General features: G+C 43.2%; 1 protein-coding gene across 1 annotated transcript in view; it reads right to left on the bottom strand.

The window, feature by feature from the left end:
- The window catches only part of GLIS1 (GLIS family zinc finger 1), a gene marked incomplete at its 5' end in the record, with an annotated part of 180,128 nt that overhangs the window by 14,793 nt on the left and 143,265 nt on the right, over positions 1-22,070 (bottom strand). Inside the window, 4 exons of the mRNA XM_083867903.1 lie at positions 8,005-8,155; positions 13,202-13,334; positions 16,539-16,649; positions 19,765-19,926. Of these exons, the coding sequence (XP_083724029.1) occupies positions 8,005-8,155; positions 13,202-13,334; positions 16,539-16,649; positions 19,765-19,926 (557 nt within the window). The remainder of the gene's footprint in view (positions 1-8,004; positions 8,156-13,201; positions 13,335-16,538; positions 16,650-19,764; positions 19,927-22,070) is intronic.

The raw sequence follows: 22,070 nt of genomic DNA, 5'->3' as shown, positions 1-22,070 counted from the left end.
CAACATAAAGAATTAAAAAAATAAATACAGATGGACAAGGATTGTTCTGAGATTTCCATCACTATGTCTGGATAGGTGTTTTCTGTATATCCACAGTGTTTATTCTAAGGAAGAAATAGATTTGCCCTCTGCTTTAGTCTTTGTTCAATACCACTTCCAGGACAAATAAACAGAGTAAGAAATTATAAAGCTCCTTTCAAGATAAGAGAGCTTGACTAGACCTTGACTGCCAAACACTACATACAGCATACTGAGTAAATACTGAGTGGAACTGAAAATTGAAAAATAGTGAAAATAAATTCAAACTAAGATTTTTGAATTATAAATAGGAATGAAGTATAACTGCAAATGGAAATATGTAAGACAGGGATGTTTCCCATATGAAAACTGTCTGGATTTGTTTTTTTTTTAATGGCATGATGGCTTGATTGGCAGATTCCTCAGCTAGACAAAGAACCTCAACCCATATCCCATTGAGTTCAGTAGAAATGGGACCAAATCCAGGCTGAAAAACATCTGTCCTTTATGTCAGATCATTTTTTGTATATTTTGGGTTATAAGACCGTTCTGTAACAATTCCAGGCACAGCAGCACTGCCAGATTGAACAATTGTGATTTTTGAGAATCACGTTTTAATTCAGATTAACGTGAAGAAAAATAGCAAATAAAGCACCAGAGTAAGAAGCACAAACCAAAGCAGCTCCACATTTTATCTGAGGTGCAGCATTGTAGCCACTTACAGGAACTGAGAGTTTCCATGAGATGAGGTTGTCCCATAAAACCCAGCACACCAACCAGTTCATTCATAAAATCTCTCCCCCAAGCATTATAGTCACTGATATTGTGAGAAAGTCCAATTCAGTTCCAGGACCAGGAGACATTTTTTTTTTTTAATGGAAAAAAAAGTTAACACGGATTTTCATCTCTTCCCATAATATTAAAAATGATGTGTAAAGCTCTGCTAATCAGGTCCCTGGATAGAGCCCAATCTCTGGCCACGTGTTTCTGTTCTGGGTCTTGCCCTACGGGAATTTCTGTCAGCACATGCTCAGGAAACAGTTACACCGTTCACTCTTTTGGACTTTTTTGTAAGACAGACTCTATCTGAAGTTTGGTGAACCTCTGCACTAATCACTGCCAGGTGCCTCTGGCTACATTTCTGGAATGCAAGGAATCTTTTCCTTCTCTCTCTCTTTCTTCCTTTCTCCTCTTCCCCCCCTCTCCCTGATATATAATAAATCCTTCAACACACATCACCTTGCTGGGCATCATTGCATTTCTTACCTTTTCCTATAAACAATGAGCACCCACGTCCTGGGGCTGTGCCACGGGGCTGTGACTCCAAGGGACAACAAGGGACTCCAAGGTACAACACCTTGTCTCTGGTTTTCCCAGGAGCATGGCCAGAGGCTCCGTCCCTGCTCTGCTGCAGCTGCAGCCTGTGACACACCTGTGTGTGACACCCAGGCAATGGCAGCCTTTTTCTGGCTTTCGGACAAATACAAAATACTCATTTTCCCTCAGAATGCTGCCTTGGGTTACCTGGATCCAGTTCTGCACCTTTGCTCACCCACACTCTGAGCCAAGTGCACAAGTGCAGGACCTGCTCAGCTCTGAGGAGTTGAGGGGCTGCATAAATATTATGGAGAACACTCCACAGGGACTTTGATGTGACTGAAGAGTTGTAGGTCATTTAATTGCTTTAGAATATTTTAGTGATGCAAATTAACAGTAATACCAAAGCAATTTCATGTTCAGAATCACAAAGGAGCCCTAAGAATCCTCTCCTGGTACACTCAGGGCTTTTCTGTAGGCCTGCTCTTGGGCCCAGAGGGGCTTCCTGAAATACTGAAATACTCCCAGTCTGCTCTAACAAACACATGTGCAAGTCTGAGTGGGGCACACAACACAGCTCAGTGTTTGTCACACATTTCATTGTCTACACAAGCCCACAAAACACACAAACACGTTCATTCTGTGTCAGATGAGTATCTCTACAATTGTTCTGACCTGAGATGCACAATTTCTGCAGAGCAGTTCCTCACAGGGATCATTATGGGAACTGTGCCACTCCAAAGGATGTTTGTATTTATAAGGGTTTGTTTAATAACCTCTGAAATGAAGCTGATGAATCGCTGCAGTGGAAGTCACTACACATGAGTGAGATTTGAAAAATTATTCCTGCCTATGATCTCACAGGAAAAGATATTTTGGAGTGAAAGAAAAGCCATATTAATATGGTCAAAGCAATATCAAAACATATTTAAATGAAGAGCAGTGCCTTAGGTTGAAGTGATTGGCAGGAAGTCAATTACAAAGACATGTAATCAAACACAGAGACTGCCTACTCCAGATTATCTGGCATGTGCTGCGTGCTTGACTGATCTATCTTATTTCAGTCATTCAAGGTCATTATTCTCTGGCAAACAGGCAGCAAGATGCTTCCAGGTGGGTTCTGTACAGGTACTGATGTCTTCAGGTTTGCCAGGTAGAACACACTACCCAATAGTGGGAGATGCTAAAATAGCTTCATTATTTTTTACAGCGTGATAAACTGCTGTGTTTGGTGTATATGGTTTGCATCAAACTGTAGCAGTTTTGCTTAAAAACAAAACAACATTTGGAAAAAAAGAGAAAAAACAGCTTTACAGATGTTAACTGTAAATTTAAATACAGATAAATCCAGTAATGGCTAAAATCATTAATGTAATGCAGAAGAGCTCTGGCTAAATCCATCTTAAATGCTTTCTGAGTTACTCTGACCATCTCCTTTAACCTCCCACCTTCTCCTGTAACTCTCTAATTTCTCACTCAGTTTTCCTTACAGTGTCTCCTCTGGGCAGGCACCACAGCCCTTACTTTGAGAGGCACTGGTGGAGGCTGTCTCCTGTCAGTCCAGCCCTCCCAGAAACTCAAATGGAACAGTTGCCCACCTATTTCTGCTGATGGAAAAACAATATTTACCCCAGGATCCAGGACCAGGTTATCCTTAAGCATGTAACTGTTGAAGTGAGCCTATGCTAATGCTAATTTTGCTTTAAGGGAAGGGGGGAGCCTGTATAAGCCTATCTGGACATGATTATGAATGAATTCTGATCACATTTTCTACAAGGAGATGAATGACTTGGGATTTGAGAGCAGATGCTTTTAATTAGTGATTTTCTTTGTTTGGTGGGGCTCAGTGCCGCACCTGTACATTGTTCTCTCTGGACAGATGTACTGATGCCCCTTTTGCGTGCTCAGATCCATAACACTGAGATAAATTATGAAGGGTTCTTGGCTTCCTCCATTGAAAATGTTTTCAGCTGTCAGAGATATCTGTTTCTTGTTACTGGTTTTAGTGCTTTTGAAGGGAAGACTAAACCACTGACTTGTGGATTCTGTTATAAATGAAGAGTATTCTCCAATGGAATCCACAGAGAATGAGGGATGGATCTCCTTGGTCTGTTAGAAACTCTCTGCAGGTATTTACTTCTCCAAAGTACTTTTAGAGAGTAAAAGTTTCTTTCCTATAAAGATTGCAACAGTGTGTCAGTTCCTAGTCCACTGATTTATATGAGCTCACTAACTTAATTAAAAAGATTAATCAATAAATAGGATTAATAAGAATCAGACGTAAGTGGCTAAGACACCTAATTGTCTCTTAAAGTAATGAGAATTAGGAGCACAAATGTGTTTTCCCACCTGGCCTGGATCCTGGCAGCTCAAAGAGATAGCACAGGAAAGAATCTCCCCCATGTAACTGAGAAGATTTTATCTGCGGGTTTAGTTTCAAGCTTAAAAATATCAGGGATTTCAAATCTGGTGTTGAGCAGAAGGGAGGCTCTGTGTACCTCCTGTTACTTCATGTAAAAAGAAGTGAAGGACTAAGTTTTTAACAGAGAACTCTTTACACTGAAGTATTCCTGTGGTATTTGAAATAACAGGTGCTAAGAAGCAAGCAAACAAAAACTCTGATGTTTAAGCGCCGTGATTAAAATGTCTCTTTTCACTTGATAGTTCTTAAATCCCATTCCTTGTGATTTTCTGTGGGGGTCAGTGTCACTTCAGGGGGGTCTGGCCCCTGCTTTGAGCTGACTGCAGTTGGCTGGGGAGAAGTGCAGGTAAAGGGAGCTGTGTGAGCCCTTCACTCTAACCTTGCTTAGAGCTAATCCTTTATATTAAAGGCTCACCAGATTTGGCTCAGAGTCCCCATTAATCACCACCTCTGCACATCACAGATGTCTTAATCCCGCTACTTCTTCATTTACTGGTGTATTTACAGAGCAGAAATGACCTAAATTACCACAGGAATATAAAAAAAATGGTTTCACTTTCCTTTCCCTTGGAGACACATCACCCTCCCAATCAAGTCATTATTTGTCAGTGCCCCAGCTCCTGTTGGGAACAGAAGTGCTGTTTGTCACAGCAGCACAAGTGACAGAGAGCCTCAGTCACACACACAGGGATCGTTTTCAGGCCCTACAAAGTGACCTTGTTGAGCCATTGCACTAAATTGGTGCAAATCCCAAACTTGGTGCCACCACTCAAACTCACTTAACTTCAGTCAGATCAGTTTCATTAAAGCTGATAATTTATCACACTGAATACTCTGAATTGCAATTTACAGAGATAGTCTACAAATGAAACTAAGTACATTTTTAGATGACTTGGATAATAACAGCTAAAAAAATAGTAGAAAGCAAGCCAAGTGCAACATTCACCCAAGATTTAATACTAAAAGCTGTTTTTCTGTCCTCACTCTGCTACAAATCAAAATAGACTATTTTTGCAATGGGCAAAATGAAACCCAGTTTGACATTATACATGGCAAATGCTACAAGAAATGCTAAAATAAACCCTTGCTACCTGAAATAAAAAATAAATATACATTTTAACCTGGATCATACCAAGCCCACTTTCTGCATGCTGAAGTATTTCTCAGCCAACCACTTTTAGCTAAATTAATATCAATAAAAGTAATTTTTTTAGTGTAGCATACACTTCATTCCAGAATTTGAAAAAATGTGCTCCATATTGAATAAAGCCAGTATAAATACATTTGGTAATGATGTCAGATTTTGTTAGAACATTTTCAAGTGAATTAGATAATTTTGTCAAACTATTTAAATGTCTCAGCAAACCATTTGGGAAAATTGACTGCTGCACTTGGTATTGACTTTGGCAAAGGACAGTGTAACATAGGGCTTTTTTCCTTAAAAAAAAAAAGAAAAAGCCTTTAAATCAAATTCTGAATCTCATGTCAAACTTGAGTAGACTATTTGTACTCTGCCTCATGTAGTTTTTGGCATCTTGCACGTTTGATGACTCAGTAATTAGATTTCTTGATAGTAATCACTTGGTTCCTGCCACAGACTGCACAATGTGATCCAGCCTTGTCATGGTCCTGATCCACAGGGCAGGAATTCTCTGTTTGCTCAAACCCAGACACTGATAAATGAGGCCAAAGCCTCTGTGTATGCCAGGGAGCTGCAGCAGTGCCCATGGAGGGGTTCCCTTCCCACTGCGAAGCTCCTGTACCTTCCAGGAGGGATGGCACTGCCACGAGCTGGCCAAGGGGGAGCCCCCTGTCATCCAGGGGCTCCAAGCATATCAGTGTGAAGTGATTTTGAATGGATGGATGCTTTAAACAAAACTGTGCTGAATGAAATTCAAGGAAAATTAATTAGTTCACACAGAGTTTCTGCACTTGCAATTAAGATGTCATGTACAGGCTGCATTTCAGCAGTCATGAATAATGTAGGCATAAAGTGTTAAATACAGCAGAAGGATCTTGGACTGGGAATGACAATGCTGAATGAAGATTATTTTGAGTTTAGAAAATGGTATTTGAGAAGCTGAAAAATTCCAAGTGACTATGTCATGAAACTGGATGCCCTGTTTTAAAATAACTATTCAGAAATACATTCCAGTCTCCATTCCCTGATGTTTGGCTCATGCTTAGGAATCTGTTGTCTCACTCTCACATTTTGTCATAGGATATTCGGGCAAAGACTTCACTTAGGTACACGAGTACTGAGATAAGAAATCAGCACTGTTGTCTCCTCCGAGAAGGAATCTGCACTGCACTGAAGCTGGGATTGGCAGAGACAATTCTGATGGAAACTCTGGGGTGTCTGCAGCAGGAGCTCAGTGAGAGGCTCAGCCCACTGACCATGCCGCTCCTGCTGGAAGTGCTGTGCTCCGGAATGCAGACACCAGGGGCAGGAATGAGAATTCTTCTGGGAGCTTCCGACCCCTCAAACTGGAAACTTGTCTGTTGCCCTCACCATGGTCAGGCCTTTGCTTTCATTTCTTATTAGCAGCACCAGAACACAAAGTGCCTTAGAAGCAAATCCACCTTCCTGACAGCCTGCTAAATTCTTCCCATAGCATGTCCTTACTTTATTTCATTCTTGGTTGGGATTTTTTGCCTTAACTCCTCCACCAACTCCAAGAGGAAACAGCTGAGCAGCACACTGGGAGCAGTCAGAGGGAGGGATCCCACTCCAACAGGCTCAGGCAGTCCCATTCTGCAGGGAAAGGACAGCTCATGGATGACCTTCACTTTGGAATGTCTGTCTCCATTCCTCCTATTTGCTCTACTGCCTTCTCTGCTACAGAAAACTTCCTATTTATCTGGAGTAATTTCCAGTGCCTCCTGTTGGCCTTGACTCTGCCATGGGAATTGGAGTGTGCCAACAGGAAATACAAGGTGGGGGATGTGGCAGGGAAGGGAAGGAGAAGTGCTGGGCACAGGCATTTTATGGGACAAGGACAGGATAAGTCTGTCCATCATACTGGGAGGGGGACACTCATACCTGCTGTCAGCCAAGGTCAGAAGAGAAGGCTGAAGGAGCAGAGGGTACAGAATCTCAGCTTGCTGCAGAATTCATTCCCCAATTAGGAAAAGAAGGACTAGTTTGCTCTTAATTGAATTTCCTCAATCAGACTGTTCTCCAACCACCCCAGGTGTAAATTTCCTTTTTGTACCTCTTCCATGCCACACACACTCTGCCTTCTGCCCTTTGCTTAAAATCCTTCTGGGCTTTCCTTGTCCCATATAAAAGAAGGGAAAGGTCAGTCACTGGACTAGGATGGGAAAAATCTATATTTAATTGCTATATTTGTTAAAGGACACCAGCATGTTCCTAGGAAAAGAAAATCCTTTAATCTCTCTGTATCTTAAATTCCCATCAGTAAAGCCAAATCAGAGTCCTTTCCCCATCCAAAGTGCTGGGAAGTGAAACTGTAAGTATGAGTTGAATTTGCATGAGGCCAGGCACGAAAAAAAACTGAGTGAAAAGGTTAGAGCAGAGTTTTGTGGCTTGCAGAGATTCTTTACTGTTGAGAAGATGTTATGAGAGCCTTGAGCAAATGGCACTTTAGAAATATCACACCCTGTAGCCATGCAATTGTATCTGTGCTGCAGCAGTGCAATCCATACAATCAGTGGGATTAAACACCCTTCCCTGATTAGGATCTGGCTGGGTAAAGGCTGATCTGAGAGGTGCATTGCAGAAAACCTTATCAGAGAGCAAGGAAGTGAGAAAGCCCGTGCCTCTGACACTGAGTGAGTCTTACTAAGGCAAACACAGCCTGATTCCTGAGTGAGTCATGGTTTTACCCTTTGAGAGGTTTCTCATGTTAGCTGAGAAAAGTTCTCTGTGCTTATCCAAACCTATGAGAAGTCATCCAGCAAGAATTAAAAAACAGAATTAAAATCTAAATATAACTGCATGCTATGAAGAAAAAAAATCCCATTGTGCTTTGTCAAAGACAAGGACAAGGCCCTGAAGAACCTGATAATGATATCCAAGTTTGCCCTGCTTTGCACAGGGCATGGATGACATGACCTCCTGAGCTCCCGTGAAAACTAAAATAGTCCTTGATTCTAAAACAAACAAAATTGCTTCATTTGGGCCAGTGTTTTCTTTTGAACAGCATCCATGCGAAGTAAAATAAACAATTCATCATCCATGATCATGCCAGACAGGCTCAGCACGTTTCACATCACACACATACCCGTCCCTGGCACTCTCCAGCGGCGACTGGTGGTGGTGTGGGCTGGGCAGGGCAGAGTCGAGGGGAAGGTGCCTTGAAGGAATGTCATGAGGAGGCGGCAGCACAGCTGGGGAGGGGCCGTTGTGGTTGGTGCTGGATCCACTGTACATGCCTGGGAGCACACAGCAGTTGGCAAAAGAAAATAAGCAAGGAAGCATCAGTAAGACCTGCAGAGTCTCCAGCTCCTTCCCTGTCCCCGAGACACAAGCCCACAGCAGAGCCCCAGAGTGTCAGTGAACACCCCTGTGCCTGAGCAGCACTCAGAGCTGTGCCATGGTACTTTGACATGTGGGTGTCTCCTCTCTGACCCTCCCAGGTGCTCCAGGTGTTCCTGGACTCTACAGAGCTGTGGAACCCTCCAGGCAGCCACGAGGGCTTGGTGGGACTCCCACCCTGCCTCTCCCATATTTGTGAGAGAGAACCTGCAGTGCCCCGGGGATGGAGCTCACACAGCAAAACAGACCATGGTACCCTGGGGCTTTGCTGTTCATTTCAACCCCTCTAATTTGACTTTCCATTACTAAGGTGCTGGACATCACAGACCATTTACAAATATCACACATTGATACAAATGAACCCCCATAAATTAAATGCAAAGAGGAACAAGGAGAATTTTTTTTTTTAATGAGATCATGAAAACAGGTTCACTAGTACAGAATTACTGAAGGAGTGTGGATGTACCATTTCTGGGGACTCTCCTCTACCATGGCAGCAAGGCACCAACAGCCAAGTGCTCACTATGGCCTCGAGCACACCCACTGTTGGAGAAGCTTTGTCCAGGGCTCTTGGACGAAGATGTTATAATTAAGTTTTTTTTCTCCCTTCTGAAGAGTGACCATGCACTGAGACAGGTATTGCTTGGGCTCAGGGCCCTCACACTGACTTTTGGTGTGAAGGCTGCACTGAGGGCAGGACTCTATGGTGACAGACATCACAGGAGTGCAAACATAGAGTGTGCAAATGCCACCTTATGCAGGGGAAAAGGGCTGGCTCTTTGTCATGCGGTTCTGGGAAAAGTCTAGTCCTTGCCCTTTCTTCTCAGTTTTTCTGCCTTTCTCCCTTTCAAGTTTTGTCCACAACACCTCTGCCACAGTTCTGTCCCGCCCTCCCAGGGAATGTGCACATGGATGAGGACCAGAACTGCCACTCACTGTGACCTGAAGGCTGTGAGCAGTGAGGTCTGCCAGCTCCCACAGGGTCCAGCTCTAGAGCACAGAGACCCCACACTCCCTCTGGGGCGTTTCTTTGCCATCTCTCCTCCTGTACCATTCATCTGTTCTTTGCCACTCAGTGTGGGCATAGGTGCACACCCAGGACAGAGCCATGTGCCAGCTGTGCTCAGCCCTGTCCCGTGTCACTGGCACTGTGGATTGCACCCCTCCCAAACCCTCCCAGTGACACAGAACAAGCAGAAGGCAACATGAAAATCCAGAGCTGTGGGGAATGTGTGACACCCTTGGGGTGGAGAAGCAACATCTGAATGTCAGCATCTGTTTCTGTGTGTGATTGAAGAGCAGAACCACTGAAGCAAGATTCCAGCCACCTTTGTCAGGGGCTTTAGATGAGTCAAAAACCCCTCATGAACAATGAGTCCTCAGCTGCTGACAGATCTAAAGCAACAAAGCTGAACCACATCATCTCTGTCTCCAGCTAGACAGAACATTTGTCAACCAGCCAGTGAAAACAACTTGCTTTCTGCACTGCACACCAGACAGAAGAGGCTTTAAGAAGTCAGATGTTCCCAGGTGATGCAAGGATTTATTTGTCAAAGCCTCTTCTGGTAACAGTAAGTCAGTAGCAAGGATGCTGCATTGTGGAAATGCTTTTCCACTGGTGGCCTCAGTCCATTTCATAATACAACAATAATACTTCCCTCAGATCCTCACTGTTCGTACATTCATTGTCAGGCTTGAAAGATGAGCCAAATTTGACCTCGACTGTTCAGTGTCATTTTGCACTTCAGCTCTATTTCCCACACCACCAGTTCAGGTAAATTGACAGCCTGGAGGAAACTGCAGAACCTAAACCAAGCTGTTCATGCTCTAAGGCTCCCACACTGTTGGCCCAGCAGTAACTTGTGCAAAAAGCTCAAAAGCTCTCAAGAAAAGGTCATCTCAGCAGTGTGGTGGCCAGAAAATACACTCCACGTTTTATCTTTCAATCCCACCCCTGAACAGCTCATGAATGTTTAGGATGTCTCTCTCCTGGCCCATTCCTTGAGGTGATGAGAAAGAGTAGCTGAGTACCCACAATCAGCATCCCACATGATCCCTGCACTCAAACCCACCAAAACCAAATAAAACCAGAATCCCTGTCACCCCCAATTTCTGCCACCCCCAACCACTCTGCAGAGGAGTTTACCCATCTGTGGAACTGTTGGTGTGGACACCAGGTGCCCACTGCTGGGCTTGAAGAGTTTCTAGCTGGTGACATCCTCTCCCAGATCTATCTTTTGACTTCCTGATCACATTTCCTCAGGGAAAAGACCCCTGCTTGGACCTGTGCAATGAGGCTTGTGGGGTTTGTCAGCAGTGAGTTCTCCTCTCCCTACATCTCTCTGCAGTTTGGCATGTGGTGTCCCTTGTCCCCACATCCCCCAAGCCATGCACACCATGCCCTGCGCTGCCTCATCCCCAAAATCAAAGGGAGAAGAACAGTTGCTAATCCAGTCTCACTATAATTTTCAGTACTTCCAAAATTTCTTTCCTTTTACAGTTTTTCTTCTGTGTTTTTTCCAGCACTGATATTCTGTGTACCTGAAGTCACACAGAAGCCTTTGGAGCTGCTGTGAATGACTCCTGCAAGTGCAGCCCACACCAGTCTTGTGCACCTTGGGCCTCTTCATACATTGACCATCTCAGCTTGTAAATAAAAGTCATCAATCAGTATTTTAAATGGCTTGGCCTTTAACCTTAACATCTGTGGCCAAAACAGTACTCTGAGCATCTGTGACCAGCAGCCTTTTCCCCCTCAGCTTTATGCTGAGAGCAGGCAAACAATAATAAAACCCAGAGAAAATGCCTGAGTGGGACCAGAGTGATACAAGCTCTTGTCCACAGGCAGAGTTAAATGTGTGCAGCCCTGAAGCATCTTAGTTATGAGGAGGGAAAAAGGAGGAAGATCTCAGCAAACAATGTGCTCCTCTGACTGCAGAAACATTCCTCTGCTCACTGTCTTACCTGCTTTGAAGTCAGACACAAGGGATGGGGCCTTTTTTAATATTTTGGGTTTTTTCTGTGATGGGCTTTCATCCCTGACATATTTAAAATGTGCTTTAACTTGGAGAAAGACAAAACTGAAATTCTCCAGGAATCCAAGTGATCCCTAAAGCCCAGAGCTCTGCACATTAATAATGTGGTTTCTTGGGAAAAAAATGCAAAAATCATACTCCAAAGCCCAAACCATGAATGTTTTCATATTTCAAGTGGAATATGAGGACATCATACACTGTATTTATCCATGTATAGCCTAAATACAGTATTATAGCTGATTTCTCAAAAAATCCCAGCTATTACCCAACTTATTTGAAAGAACAAATGTGCAATCACTGCAGACTATAGGTGGCAGCAGGAATGTCCTTATGTTTTAATTCTGTAAGGATCAGCACTTTGGTTTATATGCCCTAAATTATGACAGAGGAACAGTTTTGCCTGTGGATTGTTCTGCACATAAGATGAAGCAACTTCTGTTTCATTGCAAAACAGTCTTTCAGATCTTGATTTATTTTTCCCTGGCACTTGTTCATACTGTGCATTGATGGGGTCTCATATGGAGCGACCTGATGGAAGTATCAGGGAAGATTTACAGGTTTTTTTACAACATCCTGGTGATGGATTGATATAATCAGCACAGAAATCATCTCAGACAAAGCCAGAGTTAAAGACAGATAAAATCCTTCATTTCACAAGAGATTCTCTGAAATGACACTGAGAGGTTAGGGATGGTCTGTTTATCTGTGAGCTAATAACTCTTTTCCTGTTTTATTGTTGTCACTTGAAATCTGAGGCTGTTTCTGAGGTTCTGAAGTGCAGCCTGTTCTGAGGAAAATGTCACTGCTCTTTCCTGCCCTGCCTGGAAGGGGGAGGCCAAGCCATGCTGCAGCTACACGGGGCTGTCACAGGGACAGCACAGCCACGTTCTGACCTCACAGACATCACTCAGTGCTGCTGGCACAGGCAGAGACTGGAAATGACCCAAATCCCTCCAGATTTCTCCCACTTTTCAAGGAGTCACATGTAAGCCCTGAGTGCAGATTCCCAGGGAAAGAAAATCAGAATGATGGGATATTTCCCTTTCTACACCATTCTTTTACATTCCAATGTTTTAATGCAACTAGAACTAGAAAAGAGGATAGGAGATGTCAAGCAAAATGCATTTTTTTGTTTTGAAGATTTGGAGTAATCAAAAAAACAGTAGGAGATTCTTGCAGAAGGCAGATTACAATTACACTGCTGGCCTTTGGGAGTGCCTCTCTCTGCTGCCTGAACACAGAACCTCACAATGCACATCCCTGAGCCAGGATCCTCTGCTGGGGTTCAAACATGGTGAATCTAGATCTTATTTCCCAAAGAAGGGAATGGAAGCCTCTTTTTCTCTTCCTATAAAATGTATGGAGAGGTCCCTGAAAAGGGCCAACTCTTGTTCAAACCACAAGAACGAAAGAAAATACAGAAAGATTAAACACTAGAAAATATTATTAATAGAAGGTTTAACATTCCAAATTCAAGTTTTCTTCCCATTCATGTATCACCATGTTTTTTGTTATGATCCAAAGTGGATCATAACACTCAGCCTTCCTGCAGCTCCTGAAGAAAACTCTCCTGCTAAGAGTCTGTGCAGAGCATTTGCCTGGATTTGGCACAGCTCCTGCACCTGCCCTGTGCCCAGGCCAAGGCTCACTTTGAAAGGAGAACAAATGGATGGAGACAGACTCTCAGCAGGGCTGCTGCCTCCTTCACATGAAATTAGCAGGTGCTATTGCTCTGACCAATTCTGAAAACTCAAAAAAAATCAAGGCCTTAGCAAACAACTCACAGAGGTATTCATCTTATTTGTTGGTCAGGAGTTTTTATCACCTTCCACAGTGACAAATCTTTTCTGGTTTAAATCCTCTGTTGCATGACATATTTAACAGCACATTTATTAGATGTATTCTTACCTGTAATTAAATCATGAGGACCTACAGATCTGCCACACTTCCCATCCAGGATGTGCTGTGAGGATGTGTGGAGCTGTTGGATAGCTAAGCATTCACTGAGTACATCTTGTTCAATATCAGTACAGGACTTTAGCTACAAGAAAAAGATAAAAGAAACATTGTGTTACATAGTAAAACCAAATTATTTATAATTAACTTCATATCTCTCAAGGATTATACAGAGAAGGAAGAGATGCCATTCTTAGGAAATCATTGTAATTAAGGATGTGTGTAGTACTTGGTACTTGCAATAAGAGATAACTTTTGATGGTTTTCTGAAGTGCTCAAGTTAAGTGTGCTAATCTTACATCAACAACCAGTTTGCTTCAGAAAATAATGTACCCTGTGTTCCTTCAAACCTTCCCGAGTAATGGAACTGCACATTTTCAGGCTTTCTGTAGTTTCTTGTATTCTGTGGCAAAAGGTTTGCATCACCCTGTAACTGTGACACTTGGAAAGACATTTTATAAGGAAAGAAAAGCATTTGTGCTTATCAGATTAGAACTGGCAGAGCGAGGCGCTGTCGCTGATGTGGAAGAGGTACCACCCACGTGTCAGCTGTGCTCCATGGAAATTAAAGCTCTGGCAAAAGGGTCTGCAGCAAACTCTTGAAAACCACAATGTCGATCATATTAAAAACAGCAGGAGAGGAGAATTAAGAAAGAAAAGCATTTCTAATTCTCTTTCAAACATGCTGATGCTGCCAAGCTTTTGTCATAACAGAGTGCTCGCATTACACAAACAGCCATCATATTCTACAGCCATTAATAGTTATTGTCCTTATGGGTACAGCCTCACATACCCATCTCCCCTGGGCTTGGGTATTCTAAATAAAGGGCCCAGGCAAACCTTCTCAGAATTCTGCTCTACAGCCATTTGTGGGTTTGAGATAAACATCTGACATTTGGATCACAGAGTGCATCTGCAGCCAATTAAACTACTACTAAATTAACAGCTTACTTTCTCCTGTTTGGTTCCTGTAAAGCCCTTCAGAACAACCAAATATCACCACTGCACTAATCCTCTAAGCTATGGACTAAGTGCTCAGGATTCCTTTGATACAAGTCTAAGCTCAGGCATTTTGTTTTGTATCAGAGATGGCACATTTTGGTAGCATATCTCAACCAAGATATGTTGGCAGAACAGTTTGTTAATTTTTCTTTCTTGGCTAGGTCATTTCCACTCAGAACTCTTGGGAAGCTGATACCAACAGACAACTGCCCTTGCTGAGTTATAACCAAAAATGAGCAAGTGAGTATAAACAGTCTTTTCCCCTTTTTTCCCAAATCTGAAATCCAAAGTCTGTTCAGTAACACCGGGATTTACTTGGTTGTGAAAGGTGTTTGGGTTTTTTAATATATTTAAGTGAAATACTTAGGGGGGAGGTTCTTGTTTCTTTATCAGCCAGATTTGCTTTGATGCTTTTTAAGAGAGCCTGACCAAAACACACTTAAAATCTGCTGCTTTTCCAGGTGCCTTTTAGTTTGAAGACAAAAAGTCAGAGGATCAAGTATTCATAAAGTTATTATGGATAAATGAGGCAGGAAATCTGAAGATGATTCCAAACCACTGGAGGAGTGCAGATTTAGACTGGTCTACCAAATAAGGTGTGGGAAGCAAGTAACTAACATTATTTTAAGATAGATTTGATAAGTCTATACAAGGCTGTGTACATGCACACTGGAAAACTCCTCAAGGCAGGAGATTAAGTGATATGAAACCCTGGACATTGATGGTGTTGTGTCCAAGCAGCCTGAGCTTGCAGCTGGTGTTAACAAATTTGTCCTGGATTGATTCTGTGCTTCAGGCCTCCTGCTGCTGATGCAGGAAGTACTTTGTGCCCTTTAATGGAAAGTTTGGGGGGTTTTTCCCACCTTGCTCTGTAGAAATAGGACGAGGCCTCAGGAGGTGACAAGGTGTAACAGTGGGGACTGTCCCTAGATGTAAAGGATGGTGACATGTTAATGCATTCAGCTCAGGACACAGAGCTGAACAAATAACATGTTTGGTATTAGGAAGTAATTCCTTCCTTGTTTTTCTGAAGTATGCCAGAGACCACAGGAAGGAAAAATGGGGAAGTTCTCTTCTTTGGAATAGGGAGCACAGTCTGCTTTCCACAATCTGCTGAGAATTTCATGTAAGAAACCTTCCTGTTGCCAAGAACTTGCTATTGCAGAAGACTCTGGTGCCACAGTCACCTTCTTTCTGTGGCCAGTTACTGCTATGGCCTTCTGACTCTTACTCTCATTACACAGAGTTAATTACATAGAATTAATCAATTACTGTTATGCCATTCTGACTCTTACTCTCATTATGTAGAATTAATTACATAGAATTAATCAATTACTGCCATGGCACTCTGACTCTTACTTTCATTACGAGCTAAAGGCTAATCTAGGGAAGTGCTGGGAATTTTGTGACCTGTGGTACACACATGCAGAGCACATCCTGTGGAACCTTCTAAGGCTGAGAGTTGTAGGGAAACCACAAGACCTGGTAATACAAAATTGGGATGGAAAACTAGGCAGTGGCCAGGCTAGATAAAACCTTTGACTGGAGCTGATATGTGCAAAGACTCGATGCCAGGGACACCTGGATGGTGCTGGGCACCTGTCTCTCCCAGGCACAAAGCTCACCATGCAATGAGTGATCCAAGAGTATCTGACACAGCCTGCAGAGCTCTGGTCACTGCTGTGCTGGGAACTGCTACTCAGGCTGCCCACATCTGGCAGAGAGAAGGGTCACAGGGAGAATTAGGGGACACACAGCTGTCCTAGGAAAGGGCACTCCACGTTCAAACTGCTGAAAACTCTACAGGAGGAGCAGCAGGAGGGAAGGGGGGCATGGCTGACACAAGGACAGCTCTTCTATTCCAAGTCTTCTTTTCCTACATTTCCATTGTACCCTGGCTTAGTTTCAATTGTGTTTTAGATGATCTGCCAACATGTACTTCAGTAAATACCATCAGCTAGTGCTGATTGCAGAGACTCAGTGCAAGGATATTTTATGTGAATGACAGCACAGATTGGGCTTGTGTATGAAAGATGAACAGGAGAAGAAATGCCTGGACAGAAAACGTGGGGCAAACTGAAATTAGAGGGTAGCAGCCTTTGGAAGTACGAATATATAAGGCGGTCTGGTTAACAACAGTGATTAAAAACCAGGAAAATCAGCTCCATTTAAGTTTTCTTCTGTAATACTGCAGAAACACTGATCTGAAAATACATGAATTAAAGATAAATTACAAATGACTGCACTGAGGAGCTCTGGGGGTGTGTCACTCCTCGCCTGCTCTTACCTTCTTACGCACCTGCTGCTCTTTGGCCGAGTGAGCCTTGACGTGCTTGCGCAGGGAGCTGGGGTCGGTGTAGCGCTTGGAGCAGCCGGGGATCTGGCAGGCGTAGGGCTTCTGGGGACAGGAACAAAGGGACAGGTGTCACACCTCTGTGCCCACCCCTGCCGGCACAAGGAGCACTGCAGGACGGGCACACACAGTGCTGAGCCTGAGCTGCTCCCTCTCTTCGCTGGGCCCACATTTGTTCTGTCTCCTCTGAGCTCAAACAGAAGTGGTTCTGCACTGGCACGCTGGATGTGGTTTACTGGGCTGAGCTAAATGCTAGTGAGGTGGAACTGAATGGGTTTTGAGAGCATTTCTTTATTCCCTAGCCTTTACAGCAAGCAAAATTGTCATGGGATCACCCAGTGTAATTATAAAGACAGCCATTCTGGCTTTGAGTTCTGATTTACATAAAGTTTAGAAGGATTGCTGGGCACTGGTGAGACCCCACCTCAAATCCCAGGTGCAGTTTTGGGCCCCTCATGACAAGAAAAGCATTGAGGAACTGGAGCATGTCCAGAGAAGGGCAATGAGTTGGGGAAGAGTCTGGAGAACAAGGAGTGGCTGAGGGAGCTGGGGGAGCTCAGCCTGCAGGAAAGGAGGCCCAGAGAGGACCTTCCCAGTGACTGAAATCCACACTGAATTCTTCTTCTGGCTATGTCTATTCCCAACAAATGGAACACTATCTCTGGGTTACAGAACAAACTCCAAATGAAGGTGCAATTGCCAAAATGAGCAAAGGCACTTTTTATTAATTAACCATTGGCTTGAGTGCCAGCAAAATAGTGCTGCATGGCACAGCTCACAAAGCCTTCCAGTTGAATGGAACATTCTTTTGCCCTCTGTTTTCTTGCCTCATCTATCAACATTACCTCAGCCTTCTCACTAGGACTAGCAAATCCTTTTGGTGTCCTCTCAAAGGTAGAAAACTGGTTTGCCATGACCTCAATGTCACGTTCTTTAATCCCCTTGGTTTCAGAAGGAGGATGCACAGAAGGGAAAAAATCCCACCAGTTTTGGGAGGAGTGACTGTGAGGTCCTTTAAACCCAGTTGCTCTGCTCCTGGAGGAGTGCTGATGTGCCCTTTTTATCACAAGGACAGACAGGTTTCCTTTGTTCTGCTCCTGCCTAGGAGAAGGATCTACTTCCAGATGATTTAGTGGGGATTCGATCAAACTAACATACACCAGTAACTGAAATGATTTACAGATTCTCCTTTGGAGAAGATAAATGATGGAATGACCTACATTGAGAAGCTTTAAAACCAATTCCAAATGCACTCAATAAGGAAAAACCAGCCTATATAAACCCCCTTTCTTTGTGAGTACCTCCAGAGGATAAGTATTGCTGCTCTGTCCAGCCAGCAGGAAATTTCTGAAGGAATAATAGAATCATTCACCAATTCTTGACCTTACAGGCTAACACAGCACCTACCCAGAAAGTTACAGGGCAAAGGAGATTTATTGAGAGTGTCTGGAACACAGAGAACTGACACCTGAGGAAAAGCTATGGAAAACTTTAACAAATCCCTTGGCAGAAAAACTAGCAGAGTATTTTTCAAATCACTGATGTCATTCAAATTAGTGATAAAATCATTCAACTCAGTCATAGGGAAACTAGATGAGAATCTGAGCACCCTTACAAAGGTTCATGGCTATTTGCTCTGACATTGCAGGCAGTTGTTTGGTGCAGCAGCACCATCCTGTAGCTCTGCTATTTTTCACGTTCACATAAGCGCACAATTCACTGAGCTTAAACCACAGGGCTTCAATTAAACCAGGTAAGTGCAACTCAGTTACTGTGTGCAGGACTATAGGAACAGTTTTAGAGAACCTGACATGGAATAGCACAGAAGATGTTTTTAGATATTTAAGAAAGTTATTAGAAAATGATTACTGTACCTTTTTCCTGATTTATGAGCATTTCAGATAATAAAGACAGAGATAAAGGGAGAAGAGAAGAAAAGAAAATAGAAAGTTAAGACATTTGTCTTCAATATTGCACAGAAAACACATACAAAGAATTTGTGCTCATTTTAGTAACCATGTAAGTTTTCTCTTAAAACTAATAGATGGCATTCCATTTGTGAGTTTGGCTAATAAAACATATCTACTAGATGCATGCAATTAAATTTAAATGCTGTATGCAATTTAGTATATCCACTTTCAAAAGAGATGCAAATTTAAAATTCAAATATCTCAGGTTGACTTTCAAATAAATAAAACATTGTTATTCTAAGTGTGCTTTGGTTTGGAAAATGTGACTGACTTGCTTCTCTTACTTGTTTGTTTTTGCAAGGCATAATGTACATTAGACATTCCTTAATGCTGCACTGTCTGAAATGTGTAACTGCTTAAAAAGTAAATATCAATTAAACTCAAAAGTTCTGCCCCATAAACACTTGGCCAAACTAAACCATATATTCACTTCTTTGAAAAAAGACAAAGAAACAACTCTGCCTGTCATTCTTTACAAGCTTTATGCTGAGGACATGACTGGTCTGTAAAGCTGTCTCATTGCTTTCTTTCCCCATGATCTGGTGATTTCATTTCAGTAGAGCCCAAGACACTTGACAGGCTCTCATCTTCTCTGTGAGACAAGTGACAAGAGCTGCAGAGCCAAGCCAAATCTCCCAACTGTAGAGAATAAAAGAGTGTGTTTCTCACAGTTGATTCTGCAGGAGGGTAGTTAACCGATTTCACAGAGTTATGAGACAGATTTATTATCAGTTTTACAAAATTACTGTCCAAACCTGAGGTGCATTTACCTTCCACTGAGAGGTCTGACCAGCTTTTGCATTCACTCAGAACACTCACTGAAAAGGACAGGAAGTGAGACAATGACACACATTTGGTGCAGCAGCAGCAGTGACTCAGCTTTCACTCAGCCACATCTTATTGAGCTGCTGCCTCCCCTTACTGGAACAGGAACAATGGCAGAGTTTGCTGAGTAACTCACTCCTGTGTAACTGACTGCTCAGCATGACTAATACAAACTAACTGCCTCTCTGAGATCAGGACCTTTTCATTTCTCAAAGCACAGTTCAAAACCAAACACATTTGCTCATAGCTGAGTTTTCTAACACTGTCCTGATGAAAATGCCAAGTCCCCCTGCAGTGGCAGACCCGATTGTGTACCAGGAGCACAGGAAAACTGGGTGCAGCTCCCAGAATGAAATTGGGCTTACGGTGTCCAGGTGTGTCCGCTGGTGCTTGGCCCGGTCGCTGGAGTTGCTGAAAGCTTTCTGGCAGCCAGGATGCTGACACAGGTATGGCTTCTCCCCAGTGTGACTCCGCAGGTGAATCTTGAGGTTCTCAAGCCTAGAAAATGCCTTGTTGCACCCTTCAAACTGAAAAAGTCATTAAAAAAAAAAAAAATCACTGTAAGGTTCTATTAAATAAACCATGTGCGGCCACAATGAGAACAGTGTAAGAACCAAGTTGGACACGCAATAAATCAACCAACATTCAAACATCTGTTGAAATTTATGGATGAAACATAACATATTGTGCTGTTCATTTAGTCTGTCACCGAAGACACGGTGTGCAGCTCAGTAATAATACAAGGATTATAAATATCTCACACATTCTGTCTGAACTGAACACTTAAAGACATGGTATCAGAAAATTTAAAGAAAGAACAAGTGTTCTGAGGAGTCTTCTGAGATGTTAATTGGCACAGGAACCACTGTGGGCAATAACAATTAGCTGCTACAGACAGAGAGCAAGAGAAGCTGGAGGGTTAGAACCTGGTCTCAGGTGTCTGAAATATTATACACTGGAGCAGATGAGCATGGACTATTACAGGAAGACCTGATCCATTCAAAGATCAATCCAAAGGAACTCTGCTGTTATTCTGCACCCTTTTCTTTACTAGCTGTATCATTCAGAGCTGTTCTGAACATTTATACAACCAGTAACCTGAGCAATTCTGACTTCTAAGCACCCGTTTCATTAGGGAGCTCAGCAATAAAATGCTGCATAGCCTTCATAACAGAAGTCACTGTTTCAAATTAAATCTGAAAAAATAAGTAATTAAAATCTCCAGCTACTAGGCCAAGGGTCTTAAGGGTCACCTAGTTCAAAGCCCTGCCATGAGCAAGGGACATCTTCCACTATCCCAGGCTGCTCCAAGCTCCATCCATCCTGACCCATTCCAGGGATGGGGCAGCCACAGCTTCTCTGAGGAACCTGTTCCAACCATTGTTTCTAGAAACCATAGCTTTTTCTATAATTCTTGCTCATGAACAGTGAAATCCTGACTCTCAGCAAATGCTTTGTCACTTCCTTTTGCCGAGTCAAGATTTTGTTCAGCAGCTTTCCAGGAACCTGTGGCTCCTCAGCTGATACCACAGAAATCACCACCTTGCCAACCCTGTTTGTCACACACACATCAGTGCATGCAAACTGCAGACTCAGCTGTGGCATCCAACAGTGCAGGGGGAGAGATGGGAAGGGAGAGCAGCTGCAGATGGAGGAGCACTGAAGGTGCTCTAACCTGGAGGTACCTGATCTCCCAGGGCCTGCCAAAGGCAAATCACTGATGGAGAAAGGCCCATCACATTCTGTTCATCCCAGTGTGTTTTGTGAATATCTCAACACAGCAACCAAAGTGATTCTCAAGCCAGCACTTCATGTTTCAGGCTGTGTCCTGGCACTGGATGCACATCAGCTCTGCACACTATAGGCAGAGGGGTTTCTGGGACTTCTCTGCCTGTCCCAGCCACTCACACATCAAAGGATCAACATGGCTTTTACTGCCATAAATATTTTAGTGCCCTAAGCAGTAACCTGTCTGAATGGCATACTGGGTATGTGTACAGACAATTATCTGATGTGTATATATTTTCCATCTTTTCCCATCACAGCATTGTGACAGAGCCACAAAATCACCTGGAGAAATACAGTTTTTGAGTTCAGAAGCTTTGTTTGGCCATGACCCACCTCTGAGCACTTGAGCTGGTGCAAGGAGGCAGGGGGGTTTGGAAGTGACCAAAGCCACCAAGGCTTCAAAAGAAACAAATTTTTTTCACAATCATCACAAAAAATCTGACAAAGATTCAGAATGAAGCAATTTGAAATGTGCAAAAATGCTGAAGTCTATGAAAAATACAGCAGAGTTCAGCAAATTCACAGTTCTCATAGGACATTCCATAAAGCTGAGTGGATGTTCTGAGGTCCTGAAGATCACTTTTTTCCTTTTTGTTCCCAATCTTTCTCCTTTCCAGCCTCCTTTGATTAGTGTGCCCACAATGTGGCATCCCTTTGAAGTATCCTTTCATCTTTCTTGCAGGTCCCCTTCAAGCACTGAGAGGCTGCTCTAAGTCTCCCCAAGGCCTTCTCCAGGCTGAACAAGCCCAACTGTCTCAGCCTTTCTTCTCAGAAGAAGTGTTCCATCCCTTGGTGCATTTTTGTGCTCCTTCATTCCCCAGCCTCTGTTGGTACCAGGGGTTGCCCTGAACCGGCTGCAGGACCCTGGACTTGGCCCTGTTGA

This window comes from Zosterops lateralis, assembly GCF_965231275.1.
Source record: "Zosterops lateralis genome assembly, chromosome: 9".
Classification (NCBI taxonomy): Eukaryota; Metazoa; Chordata; class Aves; order Passeriformes; family Zosteropidae; genus Zosterops; species Zosterops lateralis.
This window is presented reverse-complemented; position numbering and strand designations above follow the sequence as displayed.